We start from the raw sequence: 16,072 nt of genomic DNA on the forward strand, positions 1-16,072 counted from the left end.
AGCAAGGGTCGGGTTCTGCTGGGGCAGCTGGTTTGGGGCACGCTGCGTGCGGTGCTGGCCGCTTACCCGAAGTGCCCGACACCAGCGTGAGCTGCAGCAGCTCTCAGACACACCTAGAGCGGTAAAAACCCACCTTGGAGTCAAATAACCAGAGAAAAGAAATACAAATTTTATTATTTTTCCTTTCCAACACAAGACACTCTTTTACCAGAGCAAATTAGAGATACAGAACAACTTCCTACCAGCAAGAAGGACGACCTAGGAACGAGGGACACGGACACGTGGCATGGCTCTGCGGGACAGGGGGAGTGGGGCTGGGGGCGCGAATTCCCGGGGCAGAGGCTCCATCCTGCCCCCAGGAGCAGGGTGGGAGTCCTGGGGGAACCGGTGAGGAAAATCCACAGGCAACTGGGAGCCCCCAGACCCTGTGCCATGGTGCTGGTGGCATGGGGCTGGGGATTTGTCCTGTGCTGAGAGCCCCTCTGGCTCCGCTTTAGGGCGGTCGCCTCCAGCACCACGAGCTGGGGGTAAGGGTTTGGGATGTGACCGGTGTGCATGGGGCACTTTATCCAAGGAGGGAGGACACCGTGGATTTCTGCTCCAGGCTGCTGCTCCTTCGGGATGTGGGCCTTCTGCCCTCCCTGTGTACTTATCCCCAGGTGGAAAACAGGAGGAACAAAAAAAAACAAATAAAAACAAACCCAAAGCGCACTCAAACACAGACTTCTCTCACCGTGGCTGGCCAGGGTGGGACACGGGGCTGCTGGCACCATGGCAGGGGATGCGAGTGCCGGGAGCGGGCACCTGGCACCAGCGTGGCACGAGCTGGAAGCCTCGAAAGAAAGACGGGCACAAGACAGGAGCTGCTGGCACGCCGGGAAGGCTCCAGCATGTCCAGTCTGTCTAGTGGCTCCCCTCGGGGTCCGAGATGTGCGTTTTCATCTGCAAGGAGAAAAGCAGAGCGGGGCACTCGGGTGCACCCCGGGGAGCATGGAGCATCCCTTCCAGAGCCCACCAGGACCCGGTTTTGGCAAAGCAGGGAGCTGGGGGAAGGCAGCTGGCCCCTGCCCTACCGTCTCCTCTGTGTCCGTGCTCTCCTCCGCGCTGTCAATGGCACGCAGGTGCCCGTCCCCTCCTGTCCCCTCCTTGCCCCGGGAGCCCTCTCCCACCGGGGACGGTGACGCTGCGCCCGCCTCCGCCCTCTTCTTCTCGCTCTCCTTGCACCCTGCGGGGACAGGGACAGCAGGAGCTCGGCGTGCCCGTGCAGAGCAGCAGCCCCATGCTCACAGGGCAGGAGGCAAAACCCCGTGGCACCAAAGGGGACGAGGGGAGGGGACTGGTGCGGGGAACATCTCAGTGGGGTTTGGACTCGGCAAGGTCTGGGGCTGGCAGCATCCCTCACCCGAGAGCCGCTCTCTCCGCTGGTCCATGCGCTCCAGGCTCTCCAGCAGGCTGTCCACCTGCGCCTTGATCTGGCTCAGCTCCCCCTTGATGGAGTGCAGCTCCTCGGCTCGCACTGCGGGCGAGAGGAGCTGTCGGGATCCCAACCCATACCTCGTAACAACGAGGTCAGCACCGAGCAAGAGGCGTGGGCACAGGCACTGCTGCAACGCACCGAGGTGCACGCAGCCAGGCTCCCCGGCTCGCCCCCTCCCGCAGGACCCAGCCCCTCCAGCCCAGCCGCCCCGTCCTGCTCACGTTTTGTCCGTGTCCCCGTGGAGCTGCTGCTGCTGCTCCGTGTCCCGGGCTGGGGGCTCGGGCTGCTTTTGCCTCCTGCTCCTGTGTGAGTTCTCCTGGCCTTGACGGGGATGCGGTTAATGAGGGGTGGGATCTTCTGGTACTCGTACACCCTGTGAGAGCACAAAAAAAGCAGCGTGAGCATAAAAACGCTGCCCCCACCCCAATAACTGGCACATCCCCAGCACGGGTGCTGCTTGGTGGCAGCACAGCCTCTGCCAGGGTGCTGGGGCTGCCTTCCTGGGGCCCCCACTTTGTGCCACCATGCTCACCGGTATGGGAAGTCGTCCCTGTAGAGATCGTAGTCCAGGTCACAGTTACTGCTGCGGAAGGGGACAGAGGACAGCAAGTCACCAGCCGTGGTACCGCAGGGCAGGGACAGCCGCCCACCGCGTGTCCCCATCTCCGGGAGCGGGGCTCTGGATTTGGAACTGGCTGATGTTGAATTTCACAGTCCCTGGCTGCGGGAGCACACTGACAGCTCGCTCAGCTCCAAATTAAGAGGCGATCTGTCACCAAACTGCCTCCCGCGCGGGGAGCCGGCACGCCGGCAATAGATCACACACCACGGAGGAGGCAAGGCGCTGATGCTCATTTTGCCGCTTCAGCTCTCGCGGAGTCGATGAGCGCTGGATTCAGCCTCGCACGAGGTGAGACAAAGCTCAGAGCATCGCCGCTGCCACAGCAGCCTCGGGCACCTGCGCTCTGTCCCTTGCTGCCACCAGGGCAGCGTGTCCCGCCGGGGAAGAAGGAGCACCCCAGGACTTGCGGTGTGCCTCCTGCCATTTCTACGCACGAAGCCGGACGCGTGCGGTCACCGGCTTGCCATGTGCTGGCCTCGCTCTGCGGTGTGACCCTGAGATGGGATTTGCTGTGGATGAGCGCGGCTCCTCAGAGCATCCCGCGGGAAGAGCGATGCAGCGGCTCCGTGCTCCAGCAGCCACGGGGACCGCGGTCCCTGCCCTGCCAGCGCTGCCTCCCTGCATGGCCCCGGTGCCATGGCAACGGGCAGAGCAATTAATTCAATCCAGAAGCTCTCTAACGAGAGGCAGAGCCCGGTGCTGGCTCTGGTCCCCTCTGTGCCACGTGCCCGTGTGGCATCCAGCAGGGACGAGGGTCCCTGCGGAGCCCAGGAGCTGAACTCACACAGGGACAGGGACCTACCCTTCTGCTGGTGGCCCCCATCCCCGCGTGGGTAGGACACCATGCCCCCAGATCTCTGCTTGGGCACCTGTCCCCCGAGGGACCTCATTTAAAAGCCCAAACTGCAACCACGTGGAGACCACAGGGATCTTCTCTTCTCCTGGGTAGAAGAAGCCTCAGACCCTCGGTGAGGAGGGTGAGGGTTAGGGTTGGGGTTAGGGTTGGGGTTAGGGTTAAGGAGGTGCCCACGGGGACAGGGTCGGGACATCCTATGGAGCTGGGTGAGCATACACCACCAAGGGCATGCGGAAGAAGGACTGAAGGGATGAAGAGCAGTGTGAGGAAGAGGAGCTCCCCCCACTTCCATGCCCTCCCCACCACGCCACGGCACTCACTGGTACAGGCTGCTGCTGTGCTGCCTCTTCTGGCCCAGCCTGGCCCGGCTCGGCTTGGCCTCCCTGGCCATGTCCAGATCTGAGGGGGGAGAGAGAGCAGGGGAATGAGCAGTGCAGAAACGGAACGAGAACCAGGAGCCCCTCCGGATGGCTCCTCTCCTGCTGGAGCTTTCAGCGTCTGTGTCACAGCCACCAGCTCCCTCTAAGCCAAACCCCCGGAGAAGCAGCAGGAGGATGGGGACCACCCCGACTGTCCCTGCAGCCGTGGACACCCTGTGGACACCCCACAGGCCCCACGAGTCCCAGATGTCCCCATTAGGAAGCAGCTCTGGTAACAAGGGTAATTAATCCCCACAGATATGTCCCTCCTGCTGTGGTGAATCTGCCTGACAAGGAATTTAGGTATTTTTTGGAGCACCCCGGAGCAAGCTGGACACTGATGATGGGGACGCGGCACCCAAAGGAGCCCACGGCTTCATGAGGTGCTCCACGCCTGTCCCCAGATGTGCTGCCACCAGCCTCAGCCCTGATGTGCCCAGAGCTGTACCAGGCACCAGGGGGCTGCCGCATCTCCTGACATCTGCTAACTCCTGGGGGCTTCACCAGGAGGTCACCGATGGGCATCTCCTTGCCCCCTGCTCGTCCTCTCCCGCAGCACCGAGGCTCCGCTCCCAGCTCCGTCTCTTTGCGACCCTGCAGCCAGTTCCCAGCCGTGTAAAGTCCATTTAAAGCCAGCTTCCATCAAGAGTGTTTCCCTGAGAGCCATCGCTGCAGCTCCTTGCTAACATCGAGATAGATTTAATGTTGTGATTTTGGCTGGAGGAACAGCGCGAAATCTCCCGGCAGAGCTCTCCTCATTACAGCCGCTCCCCGTGTCGCTCGCAGCCCGATTCCTCTCCGGGTGCTCACTGCTGGCTTCCCACCTCCTGTGCTCGGGTTGGAGCCGGGTGGCGAGGTGGCAATCACCAGGATCTGCTCGGCTTCCTCCCCTACAGCCCTGGGGTTATGTTTGCTTTCCCACACCGTGACAGGTAGTGGGTCATGGGCTTAGGAAAGAATCAAAAAAGAGCAAAAAAAAAAGCCCGGATCCTGGAGGATCAGGCAGCACAGGCTGGCAGCTCCTAAACCCCTGGGATAGGAGCTGGTGGCTGTGTTGAGTTCTCCCTCTTGCGTGGTCACAAGCACCATAACCACCACCAGCTGTCCCATGGGTGTCACCAGCACCGTAACCACCACCAGCTGTGACTCCCAGCGATGCAGACAGCTCCCATAGGACTCACTCCACCGATGCACTGCTTGCTTTTAGTGTGTCCCCCCACCCGCCCCATGCCCTCAGCAGCCCCTCGTGGCGTGTCCCTCGTCCCCCAGCAGCTCGACGCCTTGCATGGAGCCGCATGTGAGTGTCACACCGGGGGGTGGCTCTGTACCTGTGGTGTCCTGTGACATGCTGAGGGAATCAATCGGGGCAAGGGGACCAGAGCCAGAAGGGCTCCATCACCCCTGGGACACTGGTTTTGTGCTGGGGCTCCTGCCCCAAACTGGTGGGGATGTCCTTGGCCTGGGGGTGATGGCATGGGGACATCCCAGCACGAGAGGATGTCCCTGTCCTGGGGGTGATGGCACGGGGACATCCCGGTACCAGGGGACATCCTCGTCCTGGGGAGGGACAGGCACTGGGGAAGGGGCCACGGGAGGCCCCCCGGGTGGCGGCGCACAGCCCCGTGCCGGGGGAGGAGCGGGGACATCGCGGTGCGGCTCCGGGAGGACGCCCCCCGTTGCGCGGAGCATCCCGCCGCCAAGGAGCATCCCTGGCCGGGGCCGTGCCGGGGCCGTGCCGCTCACCTTCCCCGCGGCCCCCCCCCGTCCCCTCCATCCTCCCGGTGCCCGGTACTCACATCTCCAGCAGGCGTCCCGCCCGCCCGCCGCGCTCATGGCCCCGCCGGAGCCCGGCCCGGCACGGCCCGGCACGGCCCCCCCCGAGCGGCTCCGGGCCGAGCGCGCCGCCCCCGAGCCGTACCACGCCGCCGACGGCAGGGGGAGCGGGGCGAACCACGGCGGGGGCGGCCGGGGGTGGGCGAGACCCCCCCGGTTCCCAGCTGCCCCCCATGCCGGGGGTCCCCCGAGCCCCGCCGGGGGAGGCTCCGCGCTCTCCGTGCGCCCCGCGTCCCGTGCGCCACGGGGGGACGGCCGGTGCCGGCCCCTTCCGAGGAGACGTGTCCCGTCCTGGGGGGCGCTTCTGGCCTCCGCAGGACCCCCCGCATCCTCTGCAGGACCCTCGTAGCCCCGTGGTCCGGCCCCATCCCACCCGCACACCGTGTCCCCGTGTCCCCGCCACGGCCGCTGAGACCCGCTGGGGACACTGGGCACCAGCCAAGCGCCAGCCCCTGGGTGCAGCGTGGGCAGGACGGGGGCCGTGGCCGAAACGAAGAGGTCAAGGAGACAAAAGGGCTCTTCCAAATGGAGAGGTCTTTGTTATCCGCCCGGTTGGTGGCAGGGGACCCGCGGCGCCAGGCTGGTGGCTTCGTGGTGACGCCCGTGTCCTGCTGCCGGTGGCACCACGCTGAGCCTGGCCCTCACCCTGAGCCATGCCGAGGTGTGTGCCACCCAAAGGCCCCGCCTGGCTCCTCGCTGGCCACCAGTTTAAGCTGTCCCAGGTTGGGCATCTCCTTGCCATGGTGGTTGTCAACAGAGGAAGGCGAGGAGCAGAAGATGACACCGCATCTGGGATGCTGATGCACAGCGTGTGCCCTTCTCGGCCAGTCCCAGTGCCACGCTTGTCCCCTGTCCCCGTCCCCAGCTGCTGCTGGAGATGCCCTCACGGTGGGCAGGGGGCACAGCCTGGGGCTGCCCGCTCAGGGGTCCCGCTGCCACTGGGAAATGTGCTCCTGGGCTGCAATGGGAAACAAAATCAGCGCTCCCCATGCCCAGAAGGTGGCACCTCCATCGGGATGCTCCCAGTCACACAAACGGGATGGAGGAGACCCCTTGGGGGCTGTGGCCACGCACTCACCGAACTGGCAGAGGTACCGGTTCCGGGTCTTGCAGCGTTGGTCGTTCCAGTTGAAAGCGGCTGATGCCTGCATCTCCACGCAGTTCCCGAACCTGTGCGGGAGGGGAGAGGGACAGGGTGGCAGCACGGAGCTCACCATGTCTCCCGTGGGGCCAGGACACCGGTGGGCACCTACCCCTGGTTGTCCGGCTGCCCGAAAGCAAAGCTGGTGAAGGTGGAAGGCTCGCCCGTGTCCCAGCGGAACGAAGCCTTGGACGTCTTGTAGGTGAGACCTGGGGGGAGCCAGCGGGGTGGGATGTCCATTGTAGGGGTGGGATGTCCATTGTAGGGGTGGGATGTCCATTAGGGGGGTGGGATGTCCATTAGGGGGGTGCGATGTCCAGCAGGGGGGTGGGATGTGCAGCAGCACCCCGGTAGGACTCACCGATCCAGAAGTTTCGGGTCTCAAAGTCGGTGTCCGTCACCCTGTTGCTGCTCTCCAGGCGGCTGAGGAAGAAGGCCAGGATGTCCTGCACCTTCTGATTGCTGACTTGGGCCAGCATGGCCCCTTTCTCCTGGAGGGAAGCCACGGAGGGAGCAGGCAGCTCAGATCTGCTCCTCTGCTCCCCAGCACAGGCTTGGGGTCCACGAGTGACCACCGTGTCCCAAGCCATGGGGCTTTGGGATGTTTTAGGAGGGACAGGGCTCACCTGGCACTTGGCCTTGGCTCCGTAGTACGTGTCGGCCTCGGGGGACACCATGAAGCAGTCGCCATCGATCGTCACGTCGCAGGTGTGGAAGGGGAACCGGACCCTGGCTGTGGGCACAGGTCAGCGACACCGGGGACACCCCCCCAGCCTCGGGGCAGCCCCCACTCACCGCCGCACTCAGCGCCACCGTAGCCAGCGTCGCAGAGGCAGGAGCACTCCTCCTGCCTGAACTTCCCGTGGAGGCACCGCACGCTGCACCGCACTGGCAAAAAGGCACAGAATGAGGTCGCCACGGGGCAGCCAGCCCCAGAACCATCCTCCTTTGCCCATGAGCTGCGTGCATGTGCTGACCTACTGCATGCACATACAGCAAGCAGGCCATGGGCACTGCACAGACCATGCACACACATGCAGCAAACATGCACATGCACACATTGCAACGAGGCATGCACTGCGCCAGCTGTGCACACGTGTGCTGCACCAACCATGCCCATGCATGCACCGCACTGACCATGGAAACGTGCACACTGCACCATGAACCTGCATGCACTGCACCAACCCCTCACACGCAGCACCAGCCATGCACACAGGGAACCAAGCGTGCACGCCCTGTGCTCACCTTGCACGTGCATGCCCCGCATGCTGCAACCAGCCCTGCACACACATGCACTGCTCGCCCCCGAGCACCACACTCACCCTACACACGCACCGGGCACACGCGTGTGCACCGCTCACGCGCCTGCCTCGTGCTGCCAGCATCCAGCTCGTCCTCGTCCACCCCAGCAGGCGCTCACCTTGGCAGTAGCGCCCCGTGTAGCCGGGGGGGCAGTGGCACCGGCAGGAGCTGACGTTGAGGTGCCCGCCGTTCCTGCAGCTCATGCGGCACGGGTTCCTGGGGACCTCTGGGTGGGCACACGGGGGGCAGGCGGTGCTCAGGGGCTGGGCACGGCCGGGTGTTGGGGGGCTGCTGGCCGGGGGGGTGCGCGGGGACTCACCGCAGAGCCCGCCGCTGTGGTCCCAGGACTTGAAGCATCCGGAGAGGCCGGCGGTGCAGAGCGAGCACCAGGGCCCGCGCTGGTAGGGGGCGATGGGCGCCCCGGACAGCTCCCAGTTGCCCCTACCCGGGGAGGGCAGCTGGGAGGCGGGGCCACAACAAGCCCCACCCATTGCCACACCCCCCAATATGACCACGCCCACTCAACCCAAGGCACACACCCTTATTGGAGCAAGAGTGCCAAGCCACGCCCCCTTCTGGGCAAAGCCACGCCCCTAAAACGCAGAGCCCCGCCCACACCACACGCCCCCCGCCCCTATTAACACAAACCCCGCCCACCCCACCCAGACCCCGCCCACCCCCACAGCCGGCCCAATCCCACCCCACCCTCCCCTGCCCCACCCTCACACCCAGACCCCGCCCACCACAGCCCCGCCCACCTTAGCCCCGCCCCCTCCCTCCAGGCCCCGCCCCCCAGCCCCTTACCCCGGCCAGTAGGCGCAGGCGAAGGCCTGGCTGCGGCCCCGGGTCCCGGCGCAGAGCTGCCGGCCGCAGCCCACCCGCCCCGACGTCGCCCACACCAGCTGCAGGAGAGGGGGCACCGTCACGCGCTGACACCCCCCAACCACCCGCCCACCTCCCCTCGTGCCCCTTGTGCCCCTCGTGCCCCTCGTGCCTTGCCCTACCTGCGTGTAGTGCTTGCAGGTGGCGTTGCCGGCGCAGCGTGTCGCCCCGTAGTCGTAGCGGCGCCCCTCGGCGAACCAGCGCTCCAGCAGCTCGACGAAGCCCCCGGCGCCCGCCGGGAGCAGGGTCTCGCTCCAGCCCAGCTGCGGGGCCGGCGGAGGAGTGGGGGATGCCAGGCAGCCGGCCACCCGTGCCGTCGCCAGCTGCGCCAGCTCCTCGCTCCACTCCTGCTGGGACAGCGGGTGGGGGGTGCTGGGGGTGGTGGGGGCATCGTGGAGGCACCCATGGGGTGATGGGGGACAAGTGTGGGGGGGTTGGACAACCACCAGGTGATTGGGGACCACCAGGGGATGGTGGGCAACCACCAGGAGATGAATGGGGACCACCAGGATGTAATGTGACCACCAGGGGATGATTGGGGACCACCAAGAAGTGACTGGGGACCACCAGGAAATGTTGGGCAACCATCGGGAGATGACTGGGGACCACCAGGGCATGACTGACCAGCAGGGGATGGTTGGGGACTACCAGGAGGTGACCGAGGACCACCAGGAGTTGTTGGGCAACCACAAAGAGGTGATTGGGGACCATCAGGACATGGCTGACCACCAGGGCATGACTGGGGGCCACCAGTGGATGTTGGACAACCACCAAGAGGTGACTGGGGACCACCAGGAGGTGACTGGGGACAAGCAGTGGATGTTTGGTGACCTGGGCACCACCAGGAGGTGATTGGGGACCACCAGAAGATGGATCGACCACCAGGAGATGTCAAGTAAGTATCAGGGGGACATCAGAGGACCATCATGGGACACTGGGGACCCTGAGGGACCAGCCCTTGGTGTGCACTGGGTCTGGAAGGGTCCTGGGGCACTCACCAGCTTCTGCATGTTGGCAGCGGGCGGCTGCACTTTGCTCCTCAGCTTGTTGTGCAGCGAGAGCACCAGGAAAGTCTCCTTCGTGCTGAGAGCTGCGGAGGGCGAGGGGTGGCTGGGGGCTGGGGCCGGGGGCCGAGCGGGTGCCCCCGCCACGGCTGGTCCCACGCGGCAGCCGGGGATATGGGGAAGGCGCCCGGGTCTCCATGGAGACCGGAGGGGAGCGAAGGAAGCGCTTTTGGGCAGGAGCACAAAGGGGACAGGGGCCGGGCAGGGGGAGGCGAGACCACCAGGAATGCGCCCAGTCCCCAGATGGCATCGGGGTGTTGGGCACCGCACTGCCTCCCTCTGGGATGGATCTGTCACCAGCCCCGAGCCCCCATCACTGTACCTGGGTCCCTATTACCAGCCCCGTGTCCCTATTACCAGCCCCGTGTCCCCACCACCAGCCCCACATCCCCATCACCACCCCAAACCCTTGCCCTCCTGGGGAGCACCTGGTTAGGGACAGGACTGGGGAACAATCATCCCATCCCCTTAGGGACTTCCCAAGCTGTCCCCCCAAGCCCTGCCATGGGCAGTGAGCCCCCCTGTCCCCTCTCCCCGTTACCTCGGGGCCCCGGAGCCAGCGGGGACAGCTTCTCCGTCTCACCCAGCCTCCAGGCCAGGCAGGCCAGCAGCACCAGGAGCCGGCCGGCCGGACCCCTGCCGTCCTCCATGCCCCGCAGCTGCTCTCACGGAAGGGAAGATTTGGGAGGGAAGGGAGGATTTGGGGAGGGACGAGCCAGTCCTGCGTGCCTGTGTGTCTGCTTCCAAGATTTGATCCTATTCAGGACTTCAGACAGGCACTGCTGGTCAGCCCGAACAAAAGGTTGACGGGTGAGTAATAGCTCTGTCAAAACAGACGCGGGCGGTGGAGACAGCTCGGGGGCCCCTCCGCCGAGCACACGGGGTGGGTGCAAACGGGGGGCTCGGTCCCAGCCCCGCCACCGTGCTGGGGACAGGAAAGCCGGGATCCCAGGGACTGGGGGACGGTGGCATCGCCCCCCAGCCCCACTGCTTGCTTTCTTCCTGCCCCATGAATTAAACATGCCGGGGAGGTAATGCACACCACCGGGGAGGGAGCCGTGGGCACGAAGCCAAATTCCCGCTCCGGGGAGCTGGGCAGCGTGGATACGGGGTGGGAGAGATGCTTGGGGTTGGACGGGGGGGGTCTGCTGCGGGGGCTCTGCCCCGGCTTGGGGGGGATCCCTTGGTAGAGGGAAATGTCTGAGCCCCATCGCGGTGAGCCCCCAAAAGCAAGGGGCTATCGCAGCCCATCGGTGTCCTGCTCACGACTGTGCTCATCCAGTGCTGACACCCCCACCAGCAGTGTCAGCCTGCTTGGGGTGTGGGGAGGGTCTGAGCCCCTACAGCCCATCCCAGAAACCAGCCCATGTCCCCTGTGCTGCTGCCGTGGTTCTTGCTCCCCTCTCGTCCCGGATCCTGCAGTGTGAGTGATGCTGGAGCTCTGTGTCCCAGCCTGATGGCACCTTCCTGGGCTTCCAGCCTCAGGGGTGGCCAGGGGACAGTCACCCACTGCCATTCCCCCTCCTGTGGGGTCAAGTGAGGCCAGCCCTTCCCATACAGGACAGCCTGGGAGCATCCCCAACCCTCACCCTGACCCTAACATTAACCCACACCCCGATGCTGATGCCAACCCTAACACTAACCCAGCCTGCAGTGACGCCCAGCTCCCCGCCCTGCCCTGATGCAGACCCCAAAGCCACCCCTTGTCCTGGAACCTTCCCTGTTCCCATCCCACACGCCGGATCAGCCCCATCCTGTGCACCCCTGTGCATTTTGTGCACCGGTAGCACTGCGAGCACCGTGACAGCCAGCGCCTGGCCCCGGCCGGCCCATGTGAGCTGCGTCCGCAGGGAAAGCCAGCATCTGCTGCCCGTGTGACATGAAAGGCCCCAAACCCTCTGATCTGCGGAGAGGGAAGGGAGAGGCCAGCGCGGGTGCCAAGAGGAAACTTTCCTACGGCTCGGGCAGGGGAAAAACCAACAAACACTCAGGCACGCACACACGCGCCAAGGAGAAATCCCAGCGAGCGGAGGAGCGCGCGGCTGCGAGGGAGAGACCAAAAGGGGTCGAGCTGGGCTGGGTGCCTGGGGCACGTCCCTCCTCACAGAGCCCCCGAAACCTGGCCAGGTCCCTCCGTGGGAGAGCCCAGCAGCTCTGTGGGTGAGGTGGCCTTGGGGTGATGCCACATGGCAGTGGCGGTGCCGTGTCACCGTGGGGGGGGGGGTCTGAGGGAGCCTTTGGGGTGCTTGGGGTGGTGGTGGGGGTCCCTCAGTGCTGGGGATGTGGCCGCAGGAGTATGGAGTGGCCTGGGGTGGGGAGGGGACCTCGGTCTTCTCTTGGTGGCTCCGAGGGAGCGGGGCAGGACCGGACTGCTGGCATCTCGTCCTTGCAGCCTGCGTGGCAGCAGCCAGCCCCGCCGCGATGCTGCTCATCCTGCTGCCAGCCTGGGTGGCTCTGTGCGTCCTGCAGCTGCCCCTCGGCAGCACCCAGGTAAGGACCCCGCTCCCGAGATGGGCACGGACACAATCCATGGGGTTGCTCTGGGCCATGGGGGTGGTTTGGGGGCTCAGCCCCCGCTGGGGAGGATGCTGGACCCAGCTGGGGTGTTCCCTCAGCACCAGAGTAGGTCCAGGAGGGGGGCTGGGGTTGGAGCAGATGCAGAAGCAAAGACAGACCCCGCGGTGGGATGGAGAGAGATGAGCTCAGAGCATCCCAACCATCCCCAAGTGCTGCCCGCCTGCATGGGAGGGGACAGGGTGCAGCCCGGCGGGTGACGGGGAGAACCTTGCCTTCCCCCAGGAGTGCCTGAGCCATCAGCAGGTGCTCAGCACCGTGCGGCAGATGCAGAAGCTGCTGTCGGCGCAGGAGGCTGCCCACCTCCAGGGCGCACGCAGCCTCAAGAAGCAGCTCTCGGCGCTGCAGAGCCGCGTCCAGAGGCTGGCCAGCAAGCGCAACGGTAACGCACGGCACCCCCACGGCACCGGAGAGAGAAGCTTGTGGCAGGATCCCAAGCTTTGAGACAGGGACTGGGGCTGGCTCCAGCCTGGGTGCCGTCCCCATCCTCACCCGTGTCCGTCTGTCTGTCCGCAGAGACCTGTCCGCAGCTGGCAGTGCCCGCGAACGGGAGGAAGCTGGGCCGGAGCGCACGGGTGGGCCACGACGTTCACTTCGTTTGCGACGCTGGTTTTCGGCTGGTGGGCTCGGAGACACGGACCTGCCGGCGTGACCGCACCTGGGGTGGCACCCAGCCCTTCTGCAGAAGTGAAGTGGCGTGGGCTCGGGGACAGCTCCTCCATCGCCCTGCTCCTGGCCACGGGACCACGCCGGGAGCAGCCCAGAGGCCACCGCGATGGGCACCGGGGCTGCGTCCCGGCGGGGCCGGGTGGCAGGAAGGGGCAGGGATCGGCTTCTCCAGCTCCCCAGCCCTGGTCTCGTGGTATTTATCAGCTCCTTCTCCCCAGGTATTGATGACTGTTCCAGCAACCCATGTGCAAACGGCGGGACCTGCGTGGATGGCAACCAGAGCTACACGTGCCTGTGCCCACGGGGTTGGTCGGGAACCAGCTGCCAGAGCCCCGTCTACACCTGTAGGTGCCCCCAGACCCATCCTGAGCTCGACAGGGGCTCAAATTAGGGCTGCTCCATACATCCCATCCTTCCCTGGTGGTGACACCACATCCTCCCCACAGACTGGGTGACGCTGAGCAACTCCTCCTTCAGCCGCCAGCCCCGTTGTGCCGAGGGCCGCCCGGGCTCGCGGCACTGCAGCTGCGACACCGGCTTCCAGATGCGAGCTGGAGGCGTGTGCCAAGGTACGGGGGACAAGGAGGGATGAGGCTCGGTGGGGACAGGTCACCCCAATCCATCCCCTCTGTGCCCTGCAGATGTCGATGAGTGCCAGCTTTTCCAGCCCAGCCCCCAGACCCGGCTCTGCCTCCACGACTGCCTCAACCTCCCGGGCTCCTACCGCTGCCTCTGCCCCCCGGGGTACGTGCTCCATGCCGACCGCAACACCTGCGAGGGTAAGACCCAGGGCAACAAGCATCCTGTGCTCACCGTGGCACGGAGCATCCTGCACAGCCAGGAGGTGTGGGGCCGGCCCTGTTCACCCTCTTTTTGCCACCACAGACATCGACGAGTGCACCGGGAGCCGGCACAACTGCACCCACGGTGAGCTTTGCATCAACACCTTCGGGGGCCACCGCTGCGTGCGCCCCAAGTGCCCCCCGCCCCGCCACAACACCAGTTATGTCAAGACATCCAGCTTGTGAGTATTGTGCGTTTATATTACATTACATTACAGCCTCTTAAAGGAGGAGACGGGCCCTGCACGTGCCCAGGGAATCATATCATAGCACCCAGGGAGCAAGCAAGGAGAGTGCTGGTGGCAAATTGTCACACAGGGAGTGCTTGGCATGCTCCAGGATGCCTCGTGCCAAGAGCTTTGAGACGCCAGTGGTTGGGGGCGTGGGCGGGAGCACCCAAATACAAGGTGGCTTTATCTTGGCGCTGCGCAGTGCTCAGGGCTCCAGCCAGAGCAAAGCACCTCTGTCCGGGAGCTGTGCTCCGGGCTGGCTTCACTGGAGCATTAATCAAATGCCAGCAGCACTGGTGCCCAGGACTCCGGGGGGGAACGACGCCATTTCCCCTCCTCTGTACGTTCGTGCAGTGCCTCTGGCTGCAATCCAGCATGGAAACAGCCCCCTGGTCCTGCTTGCGAGACTGAACTGCTTTGTACACAGCTGCCAAGCACAGCCGGCCCCACTGGCTGCTTCCCCCTCGCCTGGCACAGCTCTTGCAGCACCCCAAGCAGAGCAGGATCCCTGCTCCAGGCTGTGGATCTGCCTCCAGACCCCATACCCAGCCCAAGGACACAGCTCCAAGGCTGAACCTCCTTGGATGTGGCTTCCTTGTGTTGCTCCACCACAGGACATGAGGCTGGAGGTGCTCAGAGCGCTTGAAAGGCCACCATAAGCTTGTTTGCAAGCAGGCAACTCCAAAGTGCTGCCAACCACGGTGCTGAGTCGTGGTACCTCTTGTCTCCTGGCAGCCAGTGTGAGAGGAACCCCTGCCCCATGGACAGCCGAGCCTGCCGCCTGGCTGCCACCTCCATCTCCTTCCACTACCTGCCGCTCCAGGCCAACCGCAGCGTGCCCCGCGTCCTCTTCAAGATGTCCACCACCCGCTTCGTGGGCGACAGCCTGCGCTTCGCCATCATGGGCGGCCGTGGCCAGGGCGTCTTCGCCGTGCGGCGCTCCGACCGGCAGACGGGAGAGCTGGTGCTCACCAGCCCGGTGGTGGGGCCGGCCACGCTGGAGGTGGAGCTGGAGATGAGCGAGTTCTCCCGCAAGGTGCTGCTGGGCAAGCACATCTTCAAGGTCACGGCCTTCGTGTCCCCGTACGAGTTCTGATCCCTGCTGGAGGTGGATGTGGGGCCAAGCCGGGGTCTGTCCTGCGGAGTGATGGAGCAGGTTCAGCTTGGTGACCTCCGTTCTTGTCCCATTAGAGACGTACCTAGGAGTTGGCCTCAGTGATCCTTGTGGATCCGTTCCAACTCGGGATATTCTACGATATTCTCCAATTCCTCTCCCACAATGCTTGCTCACGGCTGTTAGGGCAAAGCAACCGCAGAAGGCATCCTGCCATTGCTAAGGCTGCAAGGAAGACCCCAGAGGCCACGGTGGGGGTCACAGCAGGAGATGTGCATTGCAGGGGGACCAGGCTGCGTGCCCACCTGTGCCCGCCCTCCTTTCCTTATCTCCGCCACCACAGCCCGCCAGCATGCAGGTCTGGCTCCTCGTGCCTTGTAACCTCTGACAAAATAAAAACAGCTGTAGGAAGGATGTCCTCGCTCTGCCCTGAACACAATGTCCTGCTGCACACAGCCAGGGGGTCTGGCTCGTGCCCAGCCCCTTTGGCAGGTGCCAGACCCGCAAGTGGCTTGGAGAGGGCAGCGGGGCGCCCAGCCGAGCAGGGCACGTGCCAGCCGGCTTCACCCCGCTATGGCTGCTCCTCCCCACTACCCGCTGCCACGGGGAAGGTGATGGGTAGCAAAGGCAGAAGCGGTGCCAGGCTCTGCACCCCCTGCAGCCATCCTCTATGGGGTCGAGGAGGTGGTGAGGGCTTGAGGGGACGGCGGGCGAGGGCGGCAGCCTCTGGCCGCGCCAGGATGGCGCCCCTCGCACAAAGCCGCCCCTGTGTACGGCCCACGGGCGGCTCATAAAGACCTCCTTGTGCTCCATGCTGGCTGGATACCCGCTCGCAAGCACCTGAGGGCTGCTGCTGGTGCTCAGCACGGGAGAAGCGTCCCCAGCTGCCGGCTGCGCTGAGGCGGTGGAAGTGGATGGAGGCCACGGCACCGTGCGGGAGGCACATCCACCAGCCTCACCCCTCAGGCGCAGCCCCTGGGGAGCCTTGTTTTTTGTTTTCTTTTTGCAGAAACGTGGCCAAATCTCCTGAAAACACCTCCAGGCTGG

The 16,072-nt window shown here is 65.0% G+C and overlaps 3 protein-coding genes across 9 annotated transcripts; 1 reads left to right on the top strand and 2 right to left on the bottom strand.

The window, feature by feature from the left end:
* Positions 1-147: 147 nt before the first annotated feature.
* LOC311443479 (RNA-binding Raly-like protein) lies at positions 148-5,233 on the bottom strand. 4 transcript variants are annotated; one of them, XM_084533691.1, is made up of 7 exons: positions 5,171-5,233; positions 3,276-3,354; positions 2,010-2,057; positions 1,699-1,850; positions 1,403-1,516; positions 1,074-1,225; positions 148-942 (listed from the first exon to the last, which is right to left on the bottom strand). In XM_084533691.1, exons 1-7 carry the CDS (start codon positions 5,205-5,207, stop codon positions 904-906), a joined length of 621 nt encoding a protein of 206 aa, XP_084389817.1. In that variant the 5' UTR covers positions 5,208-5,233; the 3' UTR covers positions 148-903. The 4 variants fall into 4 exon arrangements, with proteins under 4 accessions (XP_084389817.1, XP_084389816.1, XP_084389819.1 ...); XM_084533690.1 differs by having other exon boundaries at positions 2,010-2,060; XM_084533693.1 differs by lacking the exon at positions 5,171-5,233 and adding an exon at positions 3,823-4,445.
* Positions 5,234-5,722: 489 nt separating this feature from the next.
* On the bottom strand, positions 5,723-10,258 carry LOC311443370 (C-type lectin domain family 18 member A-like). Its single transcript, XM_084533454.1, has 12 exons — positions 10,138-10,258; positions 9,531-9,622; positions 8,655-8,879; positions 8,455-8,552; positions 7,970-8,091; positions 7,769-7,876; positions 7,144-7,236; positions 6,975-7,081; positions 6,710-6,839; positions 6,461-6,557; positions 6,286-6,377; positions 5,723-6,165 (listed from the first exon to the last, which is right to left on the bottom strand). Exons 1-12 carry the CDS (start codon positions 10,244-10,246, stop codon positions 6,128-6,130), a joined length of 1,311 nt encoding a protein of 436 aa, XP_084389580.1. The 5' UTR covers positions 10,247-10,258; the 3' UTR covers positions 5,723-6,127.
* A 55-nt stretch (positions 10,259-10,313) lies between these two features.
* On the top strand, positions 10,314-15,436 carry LOC311443369 (fibulin-7-like). Of its 4 annotated transcripts, none has more exons than XM_084533453.1 (9): positions 10,314-10,406; positions 11,989-12,086; positions 12,396-12,552; positions 12,687-12,857; positions 13,058-13,183; positions 13,286-13,408; positions 13,481-13,618; positions 13,725-13,863; positions 14,647-15,436. In XM_084533453.1, exons 2-9 carry the CDS (start codon positions 12,018-12,020, stop codon positions 15,005-15,007), a joined length of 1,284 nt encoding a protein of 427 aa, XP_084389579.1. In that variant the 5' UTR covers positions 10,314-10,406; positions 11,989-12,017; the 3' UTR covers positions 15,008-15,436. The 4 variants fall into 4 exon arrangements, with proteins under 4 accessions (XP_084389579.1, XP_084389576.1, XP_084389577.1 ...); XM_084533450.1 differs by lacking the exon at positions 10,314-10,406 and adding an exon at positions 11,452-11,756 and having other exon boundaries at positions 12,687-12,745; XM_084533452.1 differs by lacking the exon at positions 10,314-10,406 and adding an exon at positions 11,668-11,756.
* Positions 15,437-16,072: the final 636 nt, after the last annotated feature.

This window comes from Aythya ferina (genome assembly GCF_964211825.1).
Source record: "Aythya ferina genome assembly, chromosome: 12".
Taxonomy (NCBI): domain Eukaryota; kingdom Metazoa; phylum Chordata; class Aves; order Anseriformes; family Anatidae; genus Aythya; species Aythya ferina.